This window comes from Aulonocara sp. 'chitande type north' Nkhata Bay, linkage group LG7 (assembly GCF_057382095.1).
Source record: "Aulonocara sp. 'chitande type north' Nkhata Bay isolate Kocher_YH1m ecotype deep benthic linkage group LG7, A_spYH_male_GT1.1, whole genome shotgun sequence".
Taxonomy (NCBI): Eukaryota; Metazoa; Chordata; class Actinopteri; order Cichliformes; family Cichlidae; genus Aulonocara; species Aulonocara sp. 'chitande type north' Nkhata Bay.
The window spans coordinates 66,912,313-66,935,222 of NC_141350.1; the positions used below are offsets into that span (position 1 = coordinate 66,912,313).

At 41.2% G+C, this 22,910-nt stretch overlaps 1 protein-coding gene across 1 annotated transcript in view; it reads right to left on the minus strand.

Moving 5' to 3' along the window:
• plcg2 (phospholipase C, gamma 2) overlaps positions 1-22,910 on the minus strand; it is a 45,938-nt gene that overhangs the window by 18,014 nt on the left and 5,014 nt on the right. Inside the window, exons 2-16 of the mRNA XM_086302099.1 lie at positions 12,945-13,136; positions 11,621-11,770; positions 11,199-11,292; positions 10,280-10,327; positions 9,407-9,491; positions 9,207-9,287; positions 9,070-9,113; positions 8,897-8,969; positions 3,194-3,295; positions 2,803-2,921; positions 2,604-2,689; positions 1,506-1,623; positions 1,077-1,245; positions 893-988; positions 400-486 (exon numbers count right to left, since the gene is read on the minus strand). Of these exons, the coding sequence (XP_086158225.1) occupies positions 400-486; positions 893-988; positions 1,077-1,245; positions 1,506-1,623; positions 2,604-2,689; positions 2,803-2,921; positions 3,194-3,295; positions 8,897-8,969; positions 9,070-9,113; positions 9,207-9,287; positions 9,407-9,491; positions 10,280-10,327; positions 11,199-11,292; positions 11,621-11,770; positions 12,945-13,128 (1,536 nt within the window). The 5' untranslated portion in view covers positions 13,129-13,136. The remainder of the gene's footprint in view (positions 1-399; positions 487-892; positions 989-1,076; positions 1,246-1,505; positions 1,624-2,603; positions 2,690-2,802; positions 2,922-3,193; positions 3,296-8,896; positions 8,970-9,069; positions 9,114-9,206; positions 9,288-9,406; positions 9,492-10,279; positions 10,328-11,198; positions 11,293-11,620; positions 11,771-12,944; positions 13,137-22,910) is intronic.

Consider the following 22,910-nt stretch of genomic DNA (forward strand, 5'->3'; position numbering starts at 1 on the left):
TCTAAATTATTGTAAAAGTTCTGTTAATAACTTGGAGCTGAAGGAGTCAGGGTTAGGGCTCCAGCATTTCTCGCTAATGACGAGTGAAATTATCACAAGATGAATATTACAATAAACTCGAGCTTAGTCATCTATAATCATAAAATGCTATTTTTTATTACAAGAGTAACAAGAATCAAATGAATCAGGAGGAGCTATTTTTCTGTTTTAAAACCATATACTTAGTACTTTCACTTTAGTATCGTTGTACTTTGGAAATAATAACTAATCTATTGAAATTTTAATATAAGACATCATTCAACATCCCCTTTTCGCTTCTTTACAGCTCATTGCACCACATGTCCAAAAAAGATGCATAAACCTGATATTTGAAGTTTGCTACTAAACTTTGGTTTTTACCTTCCTGGGATCCTCTTCCTCATCCTCGTACTCTTCTGCATAGTACAGCTTGTCGTCAGAGATCACACAGTAGTGCTTGTTCCAGCGCTGACAAAGAGAAATGAACATTTACATTTCCACCTTCCCATGCAAAACATGCCACTTGTTCAGGAAGCTTTTCAAAGAGCAACAGGGACACAAAGCGTCGGGCGCTGCTTTCGCTCAGTGAGGTCAATGAATTACAGAGAGATGACAAAAAATTGCAGACGCACATGAGCACCCAGCATAGCGCAGACACGAGTCCGTTTGTTACGCTACAGTACTAACGCAGCTGTTTAACACTATATTATCATAATAGAGGCAAAAAGTGGCAAGAACCGTCAGCCCTGAATCCAGAGAAATTCATTGGATTTGACTGGATTTAGCTACATTTAAATGACATAACTGAACACATTTAATCTCAGAACCTCAAACCTCTCTCATCAATGGCACACACTGATATGTGGGGTAATACCTGATCCACAGGGTCCCAGATCTCCAGGTCTCCTTCTTTCTGTCCCTTTCTAACATCCTTGACGGTGAATCCTCCCTCCATGTTGATCTTCTTGTGCTGCTCAAAGAAAACAAGGAGAGCACCGTTTTCAGGAATTATGACAAATCGTTTCCACTGACGCGCGGATGCGCTCAGACCACATTACCTTGAGTATGATCTTGCCCTTCAGCTGCGTGGGTGAAGGCAGCTGCTCGGCCAGGTGCTCCACGGGTTCGATCAGCAGTTTGTCTCCAAATACTTCTCTGAAAGTACGAGCCATCTGACGCTGCTGATCTACAGGGCAGTGCTCCTCTATGGACAGAATCACCGGGAACCTGAGACAACGAGACGTGGTTACCGAGATGTTCTGAATGGTCCAATGAAAAAACAGAATCCTTCCCAATGAATTAAGAGGCTGACAAAAAGTTCTTAAATCATCACATTGAATCGCTGCTTCTGCAGTTTAGCTCAGATCTTTGAATTCACAGAACTGCAATGTTGATTTATCTGGATCCATCATCAGCTTATATTCAGATCTAACAGCAGTCAAAGGCAGCATTTTTTGAGTAACACGTCTGGTTGTTTTGATTCTTACTCTGAGGTGACAAAAGCGTGCTCGTTTATCGCTCTGACCACATCCTCAAACTTGATCTTCGTCGTCCTGCTCCAGCCATGGTAAATGATTGGCTCCCCGGGGCCCTCCCAGCAGTCCACTGTTTGCATTCAGTAACACACAAAGAGACACTGTGAACACACTGAGTGAGCAAAAAAAACTCTTATTAAAAACTCTTGTTTTACATGTAATGGTATGAGTCATGTCCAAAGTTAAAGCAATCAACTGTGGTTCTGTGACATTTACGTCAAACGTTACTAAGCATTAAATAAGAGTTTGGCCAAATTAAGCTGAAAAGCCCCAAAACATCGAGTGGACGGGGTGGTTAATTTATATGTTAGAAACCATATAAGACAGACAAGAGTTAAAATAAATCTTATTTCAGTCACTGATTTTTGTTCTGCCTACATTAACATGTGTCTTGAGGGAGCCAATCAAAAGTGGACAGCTCAAAATCAAAGTTCTGCTCTCACATCTCGACGAGGGCCTGCGATCACTTCTTGCTCACTTTGATACAAACTAGCATGCACAGAGTTTCCATTTTCAAAGATCAAATGTGTAATCAGCAGCCGTGCACTTAGAGAGAACCGACAACTTAGAGACTGTGACGTTAACCGCGAGTTTTTGGGCAAACACGTGGAGACCCCAGCAGTCGCTCTGACCTGCACCAGCCAACTTTCTTTCGTTTTTTTTTTTGGAAGCATATTTGATGAATGAGATATTGGGGCAGGAGCATTACTGAGTGTTAGAGCTGGCTCGCTGGTCTGTAAGGCGTACAAAAGACTTTATCGACTATTCAATACTTGTTAGTGTCTTTTACACTTGGACATTGTATTAAAATCGGCAGCCTTGCTCAGGACACATCTACACACGCTGGTAAAAGCATGCGGCCGTAGCCCAGTCAGCCCAGATTACGCTGAGACGTTGGTTTGAATGATCAGACGTCACTGCTTGCTTCCTTCCTTCGTCACCGTCTTTGAGCTGTCCACTTGCAACAGAATCACTCAGGATGCATGCTAATGCCGGGCCCGAACAGTGGCGTCATTCGGGTGCAGCACACGCCGGGAGTTTGATACTAACATTCGACGCAGCGGCATCCCAGACGCAGACAGCGGACATAAGCCTCTGTGGACGACTCGCTGCGAATCTGATCACCTGTCAGGTAGCTGTTGAAGAGCAACAGGAGACATTTTATCTTTCACACATAGAGACATTTAAACCAACAGTATGTGGAAATATTACTGAGCATCATTAGTATGTGTGACGGAGTCAAACTGACGTGTTGTGTGAGGAGTTGACCCAGTAATGCGACAAAGGGTTGTTCATGTCCACGTTGCTGATGTCTGAGAACTTCTCATCCCAAATACAATTCTCCTTGGAAAACAGGAAGCCGAGGAACTGGAAGAGGAGAAACGCTTCAGATTTCAGAGTAATCTAACCCGTTCCCCCAGCCCCGCCCCTGCAGACTCCACAACGCTGTAGAACTGCTACGGGATGATTGTGTATTCACTTAAACACTCCAAAAACTTAAAGACTGCTTTCTGTTGATCAGAATTTCGAGCAAGTTTTTTAACACAACTGCATTCCTGCCAAAACTCAGTTTTAGCATCGATTGTCAAACTTGGTGCAGAAGAAGGAAGATGGTGTCCACTCATGTTGGTGCTGAATACCTCGCTCACGGTGAACTCCGGGTCATTGGTTTTTCTCATGGTGTCATCAATAAAGGTTGTCATCAGCTCTCTGACTTGGTTCAGATCATTGGCCCAAGTTTCCTGATGGATGAAAGGGCCAAAATAAATAAATAAATAACTAAAAATCACACATCAGACTGCGACGGTTCATTTCAAACACTTTTTTTCTAGTCCCAGAGCTGTGTGATGTCAGCGAAAGAGGAAATCCATAAACATGCTGCTCTCTGTATATGAGGAAATCAGATGAAAGCCTTAGCAGACTTTAGAGAGAGGAGGGGAACTACATGGCTTGCTTTAGATAGAGTGTAAATTAAGTAACCGCACCACAGTCAGTGGCGACTAACGGAATAAATGTACCGCCCTTACGTATTTAAAATGCAAAATATGAGTAACTGTATTCTGTTAGAGTTACTGTTTGAAAAGGTGGTATTCAGTTACTTTGTTGAAATAAATAATTTCCCCCAGGGATCAATAAAGTATTCTGATTCTGATAAATGGATTGCACGGCGGTCTTTTCCTGTTTCATATGTTCAGCTTTGCTCTCTCTAGTTTTGGTAATTCCATGCACAAAACACGCATTAAGAGGCTCTAATGTCTGTGTCTCAGTCTCGCGGCCCATGTCGCCCCTAGTTGCACGCCGCATAATGACTTGAAGAAATATTTTAAAAAATTATTCACAAAATGATTTAATATGAAGGCAATAGGCAGAGTGTTACAGGCATCGGCCCAAAGAATGTAGCCTGATGGGCAGTGTAGTCCGTGCTGCAGGGAGAATGGACCCGTGATGTTTCTGTGAGCGAGGAGGGAGAAAAAGGAAAAGTACGAGCTGTCACCGAGCAGAACCAGGAGCTGGAAGCATGTAAATATAATAATAACCACTGCAGCCAAGAAGAGTGCCTGACGAGCCCAGCTGTAAGTAAGCTGTTAAGACTCGACTGTACACCGTGTTCGTGTTTGTAAGCAGCCTTTCAACGCCTCTCTCTGTCTCTCGCTAGCAAACTTGACCCAGACAACAAAGTAAAGCTAGTTTTCAGCTACGAGCCCGACACGAACCGGACGTATTAGCCAGAGGTCCCTTTACTACAGTTCGGAGCCGCGGACCTGTTTTATATACGAGATCGCTGCAAAAAGTGCAGCCTTACCTAATGTCCACCTACTGTTACTCATTTATATTAAGATTTAAACATCTAGTTGGTGTTGGTATGGAGAGTAACCGTCAGCAATAGTAATAAATCACACAGCAATAGTTCATTCATGTAGTTGCAAAAAGCATGATAATATATTAAGTAATCCAAAGTATTCAGAATACATTGCTCTCATTGAGTAACGTAACAGAATATGTTACAAAATACATTTTGGGGCATGTAATCTGTAATCTGTAGTGGAATACATTTTAAAAGTAACCTTCACAACACTGGCCACAGTACAGTTAATTTAGGTCCTTTTAAGTGTGAAGGGGAGTGTTTTTAATCTGCATATCGGTCCAGCGAGCACACTGAACTCTTCTGCTGTAAGAGCACGATAAATGAAAAGGAAGAAAAACAGTAAATTCTATAACTGGTCCCAGCTGTTGATGACTGCACTGTGGTGAATCTGGGAACCACCTAGTCAGCAATCTACAAACTGTCTTTGGGCCAAAGCTGACCAGGGGGGCCAAGCAGGCTCCATCTGAGACATTCAGCCCTGTGCTGACATTCAAAGAGACCAGCGGCAGACAGCGAGACACTTCGGTCATCACTCTGTGGCCTTCAGGTGGCTGCTGTTACAGCCAGATTACAAAACAAATTGATGCACAGTTATAAAATCTACCAAATCAAACACACACCGATTCTGAACCATTTTAGTACAGCCCAAAATAGCTTCATCAGCCACATATATTTCTGTAATATACAACTGTCGACACAAGAGTTACATTTCAGTGTGCGTTCTGTTAGCAATAAGCTAATATTGCTAACATATAGATTTAAGTACTGCAGCTCATTTAAAAATCAAACCAGAGGCGAGTTCAGTGCACAGCTGCAGGGCTAAAACAGGGCAACAAAACCAAGATAAACTTCTCTGCACAGCGAGGAAGTCAATAATGAATGATATCATATCACTGTTCCCCTTCCTTATAAATAAGAACTGAACATAAGCTAACCTTCCATCATCCGCCAGCTCACTGGTGACTTGTTGGGGGTAAACTTTGCTAGTCTGCAAATCTTTTAATGAGAAAATCTGTAATGCCGAGATGAAAGTAAAAATGAAAGTAACATTTTCTAGTTTCTGAAAATGTGCCCGTTTAGAAACCCCAACCTTACCCCTACACCTGGACGAGTCGCTGGTGACCTGATATCATAGTCAGGGCTGCACATAAGTGGCCCGTAGGTGCGCATTCGCTGTCAAAATAAAAGATGCGCACCAGATAAGAAGTTGCGATGTGCGTTTGCGTCCATATAAAAGGCACTGTTTTCGTCCGCTAGAGTGGGATTTTCACAGCATATTCCGCACCACATCTTTGTGCGTTCATCATTTGTTTGAAGCCAGCTCACCTCCTGCAACCACTTTTCCGAGAATACGTGCTTCTTTTGCGGTTCGGACTCCTGACATTTCTTTGGAGGTGGAGGAACACCACAGTAATTGCTTAAAGGAGCTTCTTCGACATCTTGAGGAGTTCTAAACAAATGTCTGTCCTCCTCCAGAAAATCTTATGTACGCAAACGTGCGTTGCAACTTCTTATCTGGCGCGCATCTTTTATTTTGACAGCGAATGTGCACCTGCAGACCACTTATGTGCACCCCTGATCATAGTACCACCCTATTAGAGCACTTCGCTCTCGCTCTGCAGGCCTACTTGTTGTTCCTAGAGTATTTAAAAGTAGAATGGGAGGCAGAGCCTTCAGTTTTCAGGCCCCTCTTCTGTGGAACCACCTTCCAGTTTGGATTCAGGAGAAAGACACTATCTCTACTTTCAAGATTCAAACTTTCCTTTTTGCTAAAGCATATAGTTAGGGCTGGACCAGGTGACCCTGAGTCCTCCCTTAGTTATGCTGCAATAGGTCAAGGCTGAAATCAGGAAACAAAATCCAGGAGCAACAAGAGGTGATGAGACAAGTGGAAACAGGTGGGGAACACAGCAGGAAGTAATGAGAGGACAAGACAAGGGAAGCAAAACTGAAAGCAAAGCACAAGGAATGGCTAACTATCAAAATAAAACAGGAAGTGAGAGAACACAGACAAGAATGAACTTAATACAGGAGGACTGACACAAGAGGACAGAACAGCGGGGAGAACTCAAGTCTGAATGAACTCGGAAACTAGTATCCGGCATAAATAAAGGAGGAAATACATGAAACAATATTGAAAAAGAAAAATATTTCAATAATCCAAACTCTGGGTAAGATGACCCAGGACCATGACAAATGATGACATATATGTCCTTTAAGTGGGTGTAACTGTAAGCAAAGACCTCAGCAGGCATGTTAGGATGAATCCAGGCAATTATTTTACAGCCTCACGTGGAGTCATGAGTCTGATTCATAATATGACTTAAAGCTGCATGCATAGAATCACCAGAAAATTCTAAAAGCTTCAGAAGTTTTGTTGACTTTGCCTCCAAATAACGTTTAAACGTTTTTATCCCTGCAAACTGTCGTTCTCACACACATGTGCACTGCGTAAACACATTACAGCTTCACTTAAGTACCCATCAAGACATGTACAGTATCCCTGTTCATCACACCAGATGAACCAACGCCACACTAGTTACAATTATAATAAATAGAAGTACATTTACCCATATCTTTGCTATGACAGTGAAAAGAAAGATGAATTCCACCACTCAGCTGGTCCTGGACGTGTGCTGGCTGCAGTATGATTGGCAGTGTTGGGACTAACGCGTTACTTAATAACGCGTTACAGTAACTACGTTATTATTGTGGTAACGAGCACGGTAACTAGTTATTATGCCAAAATCAGGAACGCGTTACTCGTTACTGGGATTTAGATGGGGTCGTTACTCGTTACTTCGTGTGGTGGCATCGCAGAGCTTCCACAGATTCAGTAACATTAGCAAGTGGTGGAGGCAGCAGGTGGATGAAGGAAAAGGGACGCAGAAGGAAAAGAGACCCGAGGCGGCCGCCGGTCCGAGTGTGAACTGAACTTCAGGTAAGAAGTTATGACCTGCAGTCTCTCTGGGTCAGATATGAACCAGGTTTAGGTGGAGTTTATTTTCGTTATTCTGACTTTTTCCGTACTGCGTGCTAGCTAGCATGACGGAGTTTCTACACAGCTGGGTGGGTGCTATGATGTTACTGATGTTGAACTTTATTTTGTTCATAAGTTATTAGAGTTGCCAACCGTCCCGTCTGGTATTCAGAGAAAATATTACGCGTTTCTTATTGAGGTGAAAAGGAACAGTTTGTCCCGTAATTCAGCTGCAATGGAAAAGGCACAAAGCTGGAGTTATTCTGTGTTTACGCTGCACAGCTGCCTCTTCTTCTCTCATCCTCTCACCCTCTCTCTCTCCTGTTTCTACTTCAATCATGAAACTGATCAATGATCAGCTGATCGGCTCTCTTGTTTGTTTATTGCCCACTTTGCGCCGAAAGAGGAAACCAGTCGCGCTAAACAACAGCAGCACGTTTAAGCTTGATCAGCTATTGAGAAACAGGTTTACCTTTTAGGTGACATGAATGAGTTGAAGGAAAGTTATGAACTGTTTCTGAGAGACAAATAACACCAGGATCCTTTTCTAAGCAGCTGACAGCTGGTAACTGTGCAGGTGCGGATCTAGCAAAGTGTTGCCAGGGGTCCATGTAGGGCATTAACAGGGAGAGGGGGGCACAAAGAAATACTTTTCTTTCTTATTCTCATTTAAAATGTCTCGCTTTTAAAAAATAATTATCTGAATCTTACAACAAACGATTGATAGATTGATGCATATATACCATCAAAACAGTGTACATCACTGTCACAACAGTCAGTGTTTATTATCATTCAAAGGCTTTATGATTTTTCCTATAATGGTGGGCCGGTCTCTAGTCAAAATGTCCGGGCCAATTTTCTGTCCCAGTCCAGCCCTGTATGCAGCTCATCTGCAGTCTGGTGTTACCTACATCTTCCTATTCAGAAGGCAGAATTTCAGAGTTCTGAGTACAATCGAAAGCACCACGACTGCAGTTTTTGTGTTGATGTAAAAGGCGCACATGACGCTGTGACGTAGGCTAGAATCATGGCAGCAGTCAATGACGGTCCAGGCGTGGGATTTCTCTCGTGGAAATGTGCACATTATCTTTTCCTTTCTATTGGTAGGTGGCACAGTGCACTTGTGGCAAGTAAGCAAGCTAGAAGACTGCAAAGTTATGGAAGCAACACATTAACAAGAGAATTCTGAGTAAAACCAAAGTTACTTTGCCTAGTAACTAGTTACTTTGAAAGTAACGAGTAACTTGAAGTAACTGAGTTACTTTTGAGAGAAGTAACTAGTAATGTAACTAAGTTACTATTTTAAAGTAACTTACCCAACACTGATGATTGGTTATATTTAATCTGTTTGGCTCTTTTCCACCTTCAAAGTTTCCAAATTCTACTCAGGATTCCTCGAGTGCCAGGTTTGCTCCGTGTCTGCTTCCTGCATAATCCTCACCCTAAATATAGTCACGGCTTGTCCGACATGCTCGTTATTCCTTGTAGCTTGTTTACCTGTTGCTGATAGATGAGAAATCGTTGGAAATCGTGCAGGAGAACGGCCGAAGCATCCGGTTTGTCTGTGTTACTGCAGGACGGAGGAGAGAGGGAACACACATTCACACGATGCCGTCAGAGCATCCTTCATCAGATCGCTATTATTTACACGAGAGGAAACGGGATCTCACCCCAGAATGAAGGCGCAGGATTCTTTCTTGAACTCGTCAAGAATCTGAGAAAAAACAAACCCAGCATGAACGAAAGGGCTACAAAAACAAGAACCTGTGTCTGGTGATATTATGTGATGTCATTCATTCATACAAACCTCATTCTGCTCAAACATGAGAAGGTTGTAAAATTTATGAAACTGCTCAAAGTCCAGGCGATCCTTCTTCGAGCCCACTTCCTGCGAAAGCAGAGCATGAAAACTGTGATCAAGCTGACGGGAGCAGCTGCAGACGACTGTTTTGTGTTCTGAGGGGGTTTAACTATGTTTTTAAAAATGCATCCGCAAAGTGGAAATACCTGGAACTTTTCTTTCAAAGTGCGAGAGCTCGGCGCCTTGTAGTTCATCAAAGGAAGCAGTGCCTTCAGTTCCTTCAAGGAGATGCTGGATATGAGACAAAAAACCCAGTGTGATCAGACTGGAAACCATTTATTATTACTGGTTATAGCATGTTCAGACACTGTCCTGTGTGCAGAAAAAAGCCCACTTAACATCAGGTATAGAACAGATTTTTTTACAAGTGTACGCAATGTGAAATTATTCTGAGATCCAGATTACATCCACAAGAAATTTTAAAGTTTCCAGGGTTGAAAGGCGCAGCATCAGTAACACAGGGTAGTACTATCTGTGACGCATTGCAGAGTAACAGAAGCTTGCATCGCTAAGTGCATTATGGGTAAACTTTAAAGGGTCGGATCAGCATGAACAGGTTTACCAGACTTATGTCCTGCCGTGATTTCAACTTTGTTCCAATTAATTTCTCATCCTGTTACATGATGAACACAGTCAAGTGCTGTTTATGTGTTCCATACAACAGTTTGGACATTCAGTCATTTCACGCTCTGAGCATGCAGGAGGGCGTGGACCACAGAGTCGCAGCAACTGAGCATGCTCTCTCCACAGTTTGTTGCTTCACTAACTCTTCAGCTCGAGACATCTAGCTACATGTTAAATATAGCCAGCTGGAATATTTAGCTTCTGTTCATTTTTAAAGAATCCATATTAAACACAGCAGGTGGCTGAAGGCAAACAGGCGCTAGTGCTGGTGGGACCAGAGATCGGGGCTGCAGCACACTGGTAAAACCACTGGATTTATTTTGTAAAAAAAAAAAGAAATATTAGTAAGTATCATAAACTAAACAGTTAGTAGGTAATCTTTATATTCAGCATACCTGTTTGTCTTGGTCTGATTAACAGAATACATCTGCTTCCTCAGCCAGCTGGAGGGGCAATAACACAGAGAGAGCAATGATCAGAGCAGCACAGCCACAAATAACTATGGAAGTGTGTGTGTGTGTGTGTGTGTGTGTGTGTGTGTGTCCTGTTAAGTCATGGAAACACAGCTGGGTGTCTGTGTGTGTCTGTAGGTGTTTGCATGACTCATATTGTTAGGTGCATCCTAACAGTATGTATAATGTAACATTTGAAAGCAAAGACTTGATAAAAGTGTAGTTTATGTTTAGATCATGGAAAAACAAAGACCTCAAACAGTTCACATTTTTACTTTTAAAGCCCGCTTTGTTAAGTTAAGTGGGCCGAACATGTGAAACTTCACATTCTGTCGCTCTAAAGATGCTTGACTGCACATTTAAACCCTGAAATATCTTAATATAAGATAAAGAAGTGGAGCACCTCTCAGTTTTTCTACGTGATAAGGTTTCTGGTAACTCACTGCCACAATGTGCTGTATTTGCAAAAAATTTTTTCTTTTTTTTTTAAAACCACAATTTATATAGTAGACAGTGAAAAACAGGAACTTTCCTGTCATTTAAATGTTTATCTGTCACTTAAATACTTCGGTGTCAGATGAAGTGGCTCGGGGGAGGTGTTTATCAGCAGGAAAAGCTGCAAAACATATAAAAATACAGTTAAAAGTCCAAAACTTTCTGCCATCTTTTACATTTTCCAAAGCTGTCTGGCAGGCTGGTCTTTTCCAGGCCAGTTCTGGCCCCCAGGCCACATGTTTGACACCGCTACCTTAGGGTAATGTTTTGCTTTAAATTCGAGGCAGCTATGGTTGGAGGACATCTTCACAGAATGAATAAATGTCAGTGTCTGAGGTGATGTAAACACTGCAGCGTGCACGGCTACCTCTCTATGAGCACCGGGGTTGGTGATGCCCGAGTCTCCTCCCTCAGCATTTCAAGTCCCACCAGCCATTTCTGCGCCTCATCCACAGAATCAGCTGCACAGTGAGAAAAAAAGACTCATTACTCAAAGATGTGTTCGTGAAAACACCAGTGGATTTGGTTATATTACATAGGTAACACCAAAACTACCGTTTACCCCTAAAACAAATTAGCCTGCACTGGGCACTTCCTGGAGCAACAGGTGCACTTATGCACTGAAAAGCTTCAAAAGAACTTAACAGCAAGTGTGGGAAATGAAAAGAAGATGCAAATACATCACGCAAATCCACTTGGCAACTACGAGTTTGTTGTGCAGCAGATACATATTTCTGATGCTACTAAATTCTGTTATAAACACTGCATGGAACATCCATAAAGCTTCACCTCCCAGACTGAGGGTGCTGAGAACAAACTGGGAGCCGTAAAAGATGGTGAAGCAGGTGCTCTCATCGCGCTTGTCCTTCCCATCTTTGAAGCGTTCAAAGTCCTTGGAGTTCCTTCCCGGACGGATCTCCCGGATCTCAGACAGGTCCACTGAAACGCAGCACACGTGTTTCTTTAAAGCAGCTACAGTTTTTAAAGGATGTGATTTAACTATACAACCATCATCATTCCCGAAGGAGACCTTTAATGCATATTTCCAAACTTAGACTTTATTCATAGACTTTACTAAAGTAGAAATGTTTGATTTGGACTAACACTGGGCCCCTCAGTTCATCCTCCCCTTTATCAAACCTACTACAAACAGGGGGTGGAGCTTATGTGCACATAGTATCTTGCTCAAGGATATTTGGCATGCAGACTGGGTTCGAACCACTAACTTTGCACTTAGTAGCTGACCACCTCAGTTACAGCCACCCCATTTACCAATTATATCGCACAAACAGGATAATTAACTCATCTTTTCCCCAGAGCCATGTGATGAGATATCAGGCCTCTGTGCACAGATATGATAAACTCGTTTTTTATTTCCTTTTTAAAGTGGAGTCACCCTGTGTTCAGCAGGTGACCCATATGCCATAAGGATTCGAGGCTATGTTCTGTGTCTTTCTCCACTGTCCCATCAAATAAAGGTTAAAATACCCCAAATGCATATACAAGAATAAAGTGAAATCACACAATCAAGGAGAAATTTAGACAAAACATGCACATTGTTTTATAAACTGGAGTATATGATGTATGGTTAACTTCCTTTTTTAGCCACAGTCATCTCTGAAGCTTCATGAAGCTGATATTCAAAACTACACAATGAGCAGTGAAGTGCAGGAGATAACAGGTACTGTTCTATGTGCTGTGGTACCTCTTATACACTAATGTGCCTCCTGGCTTTTTGAGGTGTGGTTTGATATTTGTTTTTATAGGGATGTTGTGATTAGTCATAGGGTCACAGAAAAGAAACAGAAATGAGGCAGTGACCAAAATGGTAACACTGTGGCTTTAAAATGCCCAAAACACTGGCGGACGTTACCGTGGTTACATACATCCGCTATATAGATACTAGGAAACGGTAAATAAGGTCACAGAGAAAGGAGTGTGGATGGTGTGGTTTAAAACATGTCACATCCTGCTTCAGATGAACCCATTTTTGAAAGTTGTGAACCAAACCTGACAGATTCTGAGCTGGAGCATCACGGTGTATGACAACAAGCCTTACAGAGGAAACAACAGTGGGACCCTCAGGTCGTACAACTGAGACTCAAATACTTACAGACGCCATCGGTCTTGTCCGCGGTACGTGTCCACGCCACCTGACGGGTCTCCATGATGACCTGCACAGTGAGGCGCTCTGCCTTCTGCCGAAACACCGTCATGACCACGCCCATCTCCAGGTCCCGCTTGATCACGATCTTCCTGTACTCAGTCATCTCGCCCTGCTGCCCCAAACGAGCCATCTCTGCAGCTGACACAGGGTGGGAGAAAGCCGAAGCGTGACTTTTGAATAATTAGGAAAACGTGGAAACATGAGTTTTTGCTGGCTGAGACTATTTTAAACAACAACTAACCCATCAGTCATCACAGGCACCTTGCAGCTGGTGCATACTAGAGTAAAATCCTCCCTGTTGTGACACATTTATGAATCCTGCAATAGCCTTTAAAGCAGAGCGTATGTTTTTCCCACAAACTCACCGAGAAACAAACCTCTCCTCCTGCTCCATAAATCATCCTTTACTCCAGAAGGCATCACTCAGTCAATCCTGCCTTTATTTAAGTTACGAAATACGATGATGAGTGGGTTCCCTCCGGGTACTCCGGCTTCCTCCCACCGTCCAATACCTCCACTTTTTAAAGTTAATTGCATAATACAGTAAGCATAAGCTAAACAGAGATATTCACTGAATTTCAGCATTTTTCTTTCTTTATAACTCTTTTTAAACTGCTTTATGTTTGGACGTTGCCTCAACTCCACACTCGGACTGGTCCACAGCTTCACTGCACGCACAGAAACACAAAGACTGTTCCCGGTATCACACAGTCACAGCTTGAAGTTACAAAAACACCTTAAGTTATAACTTCCTTCTCTCAAAAAGAACAGTGAGAAAGTAGTGAGTGTGTATATAACCTGTAACCTGCAGTGTGGATGATTTGAACTGTAAAAAGAGTAAACAGTGAATGCAATGTTGTTTTTTAGTTATTGCCCCAGACCTCTGCACAATAGCTTACGTAAGGTGAAACCAGTGAACAGTGGAAAATATGAAGTCCAGTCTAATACTAGCAGCATTGGACTGGATTAGTATTGCAATGCTAGTAATGCAACTAGCATTGCAATAGTATTACTAGTACTGCAATGCTTCTTGATACTTTGGAATGATTATATGTTATATATCATATCTTATTCTCTCCAGTTAAGTTTTTCATCTATTATTACCTCAAGAAATGTATTTTCACTCAGTATCAACTTCATTCATTTGAATGTTAACATTTGTACTTAAACTGCTATTACCAAATAACACAGTTTAGTTTTATTCAAATTTAATGACAATGTGTTTTTGTAAAGAACTTCATTTATTTGGTTAGTTGTCCCAGATCATCACCAGAGCAGGAAATGTTTGTATCATCAGCAAAGAGTGACATTTGTAATACTTTGAACACTTTAAAGGTGTCATTGATGTATAAGTTAAAGAATTATGGGCCCAAAACTGAGCCCTGGGGTACACCACAAGCAATGCCCATACATAAAGAGCAATAACCCTTTCATTTCACAAACTGCTTCCTGTCTCTTATATAATTCAGAACACAGTTTAAAACGACGCCTCTGGCACCATAAAGTTCCAGTTTTCTTATTAATATATCCTAATCTATAGGGTCAAATGTTTTTCTCAAGATTATGAACAACCCGGCCACATATTGATTTTTGTCTGTGGAATTTGTGATGTATTCTGTTGGATCTAATAGTGCCGATGATGTTGATCTTCTTCATCTGAAGCCGTACCCACTCTCGGTGAGTAGTTTATCTATACATTTTCCAGTCGGTTGTTAAACAGTTTTTCAAGTATTTTTGAGAACTGAGGTAAAGAGGCAGGCCTGTAGTTTGTGAATCGGTGTTTGTTGCCCGAGCTATAACTTTTTATTTTCATTCGTTCTGAAAATCGACTAGTTTGAAATGTAAGTAAATGGTTTTAAAATACCCTCAAAGAATATCAGTATCATTACAATCCAAGGATTTCTGATTTTCACATTTTTTGACAATTTAAAAAACTTTATTTTCATCGGCAGCTGTGAGAAATATTGAATAAGGATTTCTGTCTATCCTCTGCTGTCCCAGGATCAGTGATCGTTCTTGCTAAATTTGCTTCAGCAGTTACAAAGAAATGATTAAAGCTGTTTGCTACAACATCCATATTATATTCTTCATATTCATTGAAACACTGAAATACGTGGGATGGTTGTTTAGTCCAGCCCCATGTTTTATAACACTGTTCAGTATTTCCCATGATCTTTTAATATTATTTCTATTATTACCCAATTCCTTCTTACTATATTTAAGTATATTCATTAACTTATTTTTATATCTTTCATATCTAATTTCAGTATCTTTGGTTCTCTTTCTTAAGAAATCTCTGTATAGTGCATTTTTCCTTCTTTTGCAGACCTTTTGTTATCCGTGGACAGTCCGTATATTCATGTTTTCTACTATATTGCTTTATTGGACAGTTTGTATTATACAATAATGTAAATATTCTAAGCAATTCATCATAAGCACCATTCGCATCCTGTTTCTGAACACTTCATCCCAGTTCTGTTTCATTAAATCGTTTTTAAAGACATTTATAGTTTCCTTTGTTTTTACTCTTCTGTATTCCTTTAACAGGTTCATACAGTACAATTTTCTGTGAGCCATTTCTGTAAATGAACTTATTGTAAGTAAGTGTTTTTCAAAGTGATAATAAATGCAATTAAAAGATTAGTCTTTAGCAGGTATCATTTAATGTAAAGACAATAATAATGGACCCAGGATTGAACTCTGTGGAACCCCTCGGTTTAGGAGTGGCATGAAGGGGGTGCAAGGAAAACACAGCAGATCTGCAGGTAATGAGAATACTTGATAGGAAATAAAGACCCTCAATGACACAACACAAGAGCCTAAAAATAGTTTTGAACTACACAACGGTTTCACAAGGAGGCGAAACAGATATTTAGAGTCTATTCAGAATCCCTACTGATGTGTCCCTTCTTCAGACAAGAAATGTATGATGCTTTTTACTAACACATACGATTAAGAAAAAATAATAAATGCACATACTTGATCTGAAAACAGTGAATAAATGCACGTGTGGATTACTGCCCAGGACAACGAGCCATATAGTGTGAACTTTTACTTCTTATTCAGGTTGGGAGATGCAAAATGACCACAAAGATAGGAAGAGATGCAAATTGGCCATAAACAGATATAACACAACCAGTGAGAGTCACAAAACAACTACTAGGAGATGCAAAATATCTGCATGATACATAGCCGGTGAAGCAAAACGACTATAGCAACATGACCGTGTGGTTTGTGGTAGTTCTGCGTGTCTTACAGTCATCTGGCTGCTTTGGGAGACTTGCGATAGCCACATGTCGCTTCAGACCCTTCTGGCTGACACGGTGCTGACGACAAACAACAGAAATCACTCATTTACATCTCATCCCAGTTTTCAGACTTTATGGTTTCACTTGAATCCAGGTCACTGCACAGGAATGTCCATGTTCTGAGCCGTGTGACGACACGTTAATTCTTTCACTATATCTGGATTCTACTTTAGCCTGAAATGGGAAGCTGACCTCACCCACGTCTTTTCTGACGAGTGGGTCCACATCCAAACTCCACATCTGGCACCATTTCTATTTTTGCTTTTTCATATCTTCATCTCATTTGCGGGGTGTGCTAACAGAAAGGCAGCAGAATACAAAAGGAAGTGGAAGTTGAGATCACACATGCTGCAACTCCGGTCAGTGTGTTGACATTTCAACCCATGTACATTATTACATAAGCACTCATGTCGCAAAGTGCAAAAAGCTGCAGTTTCTCTAGCTGCCTCTTGAGGCTGACTCCAAAGTGAGTCGGCCACAGATCCCCATAGTTAAATGCTTGGACTTGCAGCACAAATATGCATGTTTGCAGACTAGTATAAAAAACTGACCTCTGCCGAACATTTCCCCCTTCCTAACAACTGTATTAAGTTAGGGAGAAGCTGCTTTGAGTGGCATGTGTGCTGGTCCAGGCAGCTGTAGCAGCTAGCGCGCCGCTAATTCCACTCCTGAAACTCGACTAGCAGGCATATGTGTACCTGTGTGTTGCACCTGTACGCCATTACACTCATCTAGTGTCTACTTCTAACTCAAAAAAAAGAAGGTCAAAGTGTAAACCCCAAGCCTCCAGAAATCACTGTGTGAAGATGCTGTGCCATCTTAAAAATACAGTCTATAAACTGTCCAAAATCTGTTCGCTTTCAATTTGATTCGATTTTTAATCACAATTATCTCAGTCCTGCATACCAAGGTTACGTCTTTCAGTTTTAACTCAAGACGCCTGCAGACGGACAGACAACATCTACATACCATTACCCTCAAAAGCTTTAAAATGACATTTCCATTTAAGAAGCAAACTACAATTAGAGTTTGCATGCCTGGGCTGCAGGCAGCATCACTGACACATCAGAGAAATCACCAAACTGGGAGGGTGTGGTCAGTATGAGAAGCATGAGGTTTGTTGGTGTGCATGACACAGTGCAAACTTAGACAAGCTTGAAAGCTTTTGTTTGTTATTCTTTTTTGTTGTTGTTATTGTCAGGCCAAACAATGTCTCCAAGCAACCTAATTTCACGGGAAAGCACGTAACAGACACGCCGGTCCAAGCAGCCCACCTGCAGGGGGAGATGATACATTTAAAGCCAAGAAATCGCTAGTGAACAAGGAAGGTATGAAATACATGCCAGGAACGATTAAGCTAGGTGGCTAATATGCATTTACATGTGTTAGTAAAGTCTGTTTAAACTCATTATTTTCATATTGGCTTAAAATAAAATATCTCCCTCTGCTGGTACTGCAGCTAACTGCAACCTATAGGTAACACTGGCTGTTACACAGATGTTACAAAGATCCAGCAAACACCTACCAGGATGGTGCAGTAACATCTCCACTGTTGCCACAACTTTCACTGATGATGCTGACAAATGCCAAGTGAATGATGTTAGTTAATGATGTTAATCACCTAAAAGAAATAATTCCTCTAAAAATATCACAAAGTTTTTCTCTTATTTTTGTTTTCACGAAGGAAATAAAGCAAATTTATGACACGGGGGGATTTTCTGTCTTACTCTCACTGCAGAGGATGGGACATGCAGCTGTACGCTACTGAAACGGTTGGAGACACACAGGTGGAGACAGTTATGGTGGTGAGGCCTTTCGAGGATATTGTTGCTGGTGTAACAAAACTCAAAGTTGCAACAGCTAACTCTGAGCTAAAGAAGTCACTCTGAGGGAACGTAACAAGCTTGTTATTATGTAGCGGAGAAGCTATCAACTCACTATGCAATGAGGTGAAGTCAGTACACTGTGAGGTAAATGTGCACTAGGACCAAGTACCCAAATGAAGGTGATGCAACAGTGCTCTAACAAGTTTCTCTCGGGAGCTAAAACTGCACCGTAAAAGAAAGGTTTTTAAGGCAGCAACCTTGTAATATGCAGCCCTGTGAAAAACTAATTACACCTCATGATTCAGCAAGAAGTAATTGTTTTCTGTATGACTTCATCAGTCTCACAGCTCTCTGAAGCTTTCAGTCAGGCTGAGGTCAGGACTCCACCACTGCAGCATTGCTGCATCCTGCTTTATTTGTCCAAAGGACATATTTCCAGAAGTCTTCTGGTTTGTTCAGATGCAGCTTTGCAAACCTGACTGTCGTTTTTTCTTTAGAGTGTAGAGGCTTCCTCCTCCTGGCAACCCTTCTGAGAAAGCCGTACTTCAGTCCTTTTCTAATGGTCCTTTCATGAACTTTAACACTTAGCCTGCCAGCTGAGGCCTGTAGAGTCTCAGATGATTCAGTTTTTCACAGCACTGCACAGAGACTGTGAAAACCTTTCCACAAAAACGTAACACTTTGAAAGTTCCTTACACTGTGACTATCATGCACTTCAGCATAACATTGTTAATGTGTCTAATATTTTTGAGCTCTTTGAGTAGAAGTAGTTGTAACAATTGTTTGTCAGGGGTTGGGTGAAGAGAAGGAGAAAAAAAACAGAACAAATAAACCGCTTGGAGACTGAACATGCCTCCAACATGAAAGATTTCACTTTGAGCTGCGTAAACTTTGAGTTACCTCTTGTGAAGTGTGTCACAACACTGAATACAGTACATTAAGAAATGTTAGTGAAGAGTTACAGTCAAAACAGAGCATAGATTAAGAAGAAATGCCATTTTTATCTTTACATATGATTAAAAGTACGTCTGTATGTGTAAAAATCCAGGATGTGCTTTCCTGTGAATACGGCTGAAACATTAAACACTGAGCATTCTTCAGTGTTCTGAGGAAAGGTGAATAATTAACTGACATAATTACAGCACTATGCCCCTGCTTTTCCTACTGAAGTCCAGTGAGGGACAGTCCCTATTAAGGATCTTATTTACATTAACAAATTTCCTCATACTTATTAAGCACAAACTGAGGCCTTAGTCAGGTGAACATCCTGCACGACTGTATGGAAAACATTTCAGGAAGATTTGTGTTTATGTGAAATGAGGATGTGATGTTTCTTTCAGCCAAACCACCTTTGGTGCCAAAGGAATGCATTCATAGAAACACAAAGCTGCTATTTACAGGGATACTTTGCATGTTTTTATATTTGGCTTGTATGACATGCTTCCATAGCCAGTGTATTGGCTAAAGAGGATGGTAGGCAGCTAAGCATTGTACTGCTGTGAATGGGGTCAGCAGGTCATGGGTGGGGTTTGGGATTGGTTAACCCAGCGGTCCCCAACCTTTTTTGTGCCACAGACCAGTTTATGTCCGACAATATTTTCAAAGAGAAATAAAACCAGTACTGGTACCAAAAAAAACCAAGATTTATTAATAACACACGGGAAAAGACTCAGGGAAACCAGGTTAATGATAAAAATGGTAAAATAAAGAAATAAATGAATAAATAAATGAATAAATAAATGAATAAATAACGCTAAAAAAACCCTGAAAACCATTCATTTCACACCCGAGCCTCAACTCTCGCGGCCCGGTACCGGTCCATGGCCTGGGGGTTGGGAACCGCTGGGTTAAGGTCCCCACCTTTTTATAGAATTTATACCTGTTTCAGAAATCTCTATAGAAAAGATTTAAATTTAAAAAAGCTATAATGCAACAATAGAGTCAGACTTTCTCTTCTTTATCGCATTTAACTGTAATTTTGAGCTGAAAACAATATAAGTACATGTGAGGGAGGCCATCAGGCTGAAATACCAAAAATAAACCGGTTAGAAAGATATCAGAAACTGACCATATAAACAATCGGATTCATTCATAAACAGAAGGAATGCACCGACAGACTGAAAGACCAAAGACTAAACTAAAGTGGGTGACAGGATTATTTCCATGGTTAAGGAAAAACTATTTCACAACATCTAACCAAGTCAGGAACACTCATGAGGAGGAAGGAGTATCGCTGTCATCAAGAGATGCCCAGGCTTTAAAAGAAGCAGATTAAACATCCAAACAAGCCTCTTTGAACTAACTAAACCGAGGTTAACCTGTTTTTACCGACATAACGACATGACAAAAGTATGAAGTAGGTAACGAACAGGTCATGGAGGCCGTGTTACTGGTGTTTACTGATGATGTGACTGCTCATGATGAACTGTGGACAGGACTGCACTCTGCTCAGATTCACACAAATGCTGCAAAACCGTGTGGACAGACTTCAAAGTTCAGATGGACAATGAGCCGAAAGCAACCTGTGCAACAGATGAAGCAAGAGAAGTCAGCCACAGCAAAAGCCTGGCAGAGCATCTCGGGGGGGAAACAGCATGTAGGGATGTCCACGGGCTCAGTTATGAACTGCTAATGATTTTCATCCATTTTTAAATTGAAAATGATGTTAGTAATTTACTTTTAAGCCTCTGAAAATGAGTGGCCAGTTAATGAGCCCTTGTATTTAAGACTTAAAGCTGAGCGTCTACACTTTCATCACATATCGATTGTTTGATTTAAAATCCACTGCGGTGGCGCGAAGAGGCAAAACTACAAAAACAACAAATCATGTATGTGTCCTTCGTGCAGTTTACGAGTGCAGCTTCTGGCTCCAAAAAGTAACAGAGCAGCAGCCAGAACAGCAACCGCCATGTCCCAAAACCTATATGTGGCTTTGTGTCGCTGTGCCCATCTTTTATATACAGTCTGTGGTTGTCTGTAAACTAGGCCACTGTGGCCTCAGCAACTCAGCAAGTTGCTGAGTTCAGCACGTGCACTGAAGAGGCTGAAGGATCCAGCTCATCCTCAGCAAAGACGTGTTGGTTAATATCAATATTTGCAGTGAGGTACCAGCTAAAGTCTAAAGCAACTTGTTTAAGATGCTGTGGAACAAAAGAATCATTTACGGGTGATTAACAGCAGATATACAGAGATGCATGTTACAGAAAGAGCATGAAGATTTGCACCTTGAAGATGACACATCAGCCTGAGGTGCTGGGTGAGGTGCAACACGCGCTACAGCTCTTTAAATCATACAGACGTCAAACTTCCTTTATGCTTTTTTCTTGTACTCCACAAAAGGATTGTTGTCTCTGTAACAGTTTCATTTTTGCCTGTGCAACGTTTCGCTTCAGAAGTGTCATTTAGAATCTAAAAAAGCTTCAGTCTATTTTCTTATTTGGTGTTTTTCTGCTCGTAGTTAGAGTGCAGTTTTGTTCTGACCGAGCAAACGCTGAGCCGTATGTATGTATGTATGTATATAGAACAGCTGGTTGCTTAATGTGCCACACTCTCAAATCTAGCAGTTTTTTTTTAACTTGGCTGCAGGCTGAGAAATGCCTCCTCTCACTTTCTAGCAGCAACACCTGCAGGCAGTGAATGCGCCGCAGCAGCAGAGGAAGGAGGACAGATGTCCGTGTCCGTCGGTCTTTCTAAGCTCTACACTCGGCGTTTTTACTGGATTGAATTATCCCCAACATGAACTGTATGGCTATTGTCTTAATATTTGGGTATTTACCACAAGTCAAATCATTTCTGCAGTATAGGACAACGTTATCTCACATCTTCCTCAAAACCCCACAGGCCTACGCAGAGGTCATGCATTCATAATTTGGCTGCATTACTGAGTCTGTGGCTCACTTTAATCCACTCACTTGTGCCATAAAAGAAAGTTAGAATAATGAGTCTGTTTACATGCAACCCAAATATGAATGAAAAGCACCAGAGAAACAAAAACCCCATTTAAACAGTAATGAAAACAACTTTAGCTACGCATCTTTTTAAGAAAAGAGTAGAACAAACTGACATCTTCAGCTTGTTTAGTCTGAGGACTAACAGTGCAGATCTAATGGCATTCGCTTCACTGCAGCAATATATATGAAACCTGATTTTAAAGAGCTGAAGCGGCAAAAACAAAAAAAACTTAATTTCGACTCATTTATTCAAATAAGTTTAACTGTTGAAGCTTTACGATAAACACATGAAAGAGATTTGATATTATTATTATTTATCTCCTCACACAGTTGCTAAATTGTTTAGGGCTGTCGAACTCCAGGCCTCGAGGGCCGGTGTCCTGCAGGCTTTAGATCTCACCCTGTTTCAACACACCTGAATCAAATGATCAGTTCATTAGCAGACTTCTGGAGAACTTCAGGACATGTTGAGGAGGCAATTTAACCATTTAAATCAGCTGTGATGGATCAAGGACACATCTAAAACCCTCGAGGCCTGGAGTTGGACACCTGTGGTTTAGCCTCTTTTAGCTCATTGCTTCTTTAACAATTACACATATATGAACTTTGGATCAAACAGTTTTAAAATGCATTTAAAAAAGAAAAGAAAAAAAAACCCACCAAATATGCAGAATGTTACTTTGCTCTTTTCTTTTTGCAAACATCTGCATAAATGATAATAAATATGTGACATCACGCTACCAGCTGATACGAGATTTAACAAATTATTTACAGTTTGTTCATTTTGGGGGCTTTTTTCTACATTAACGCCCTTAACGAGTTTGTAGT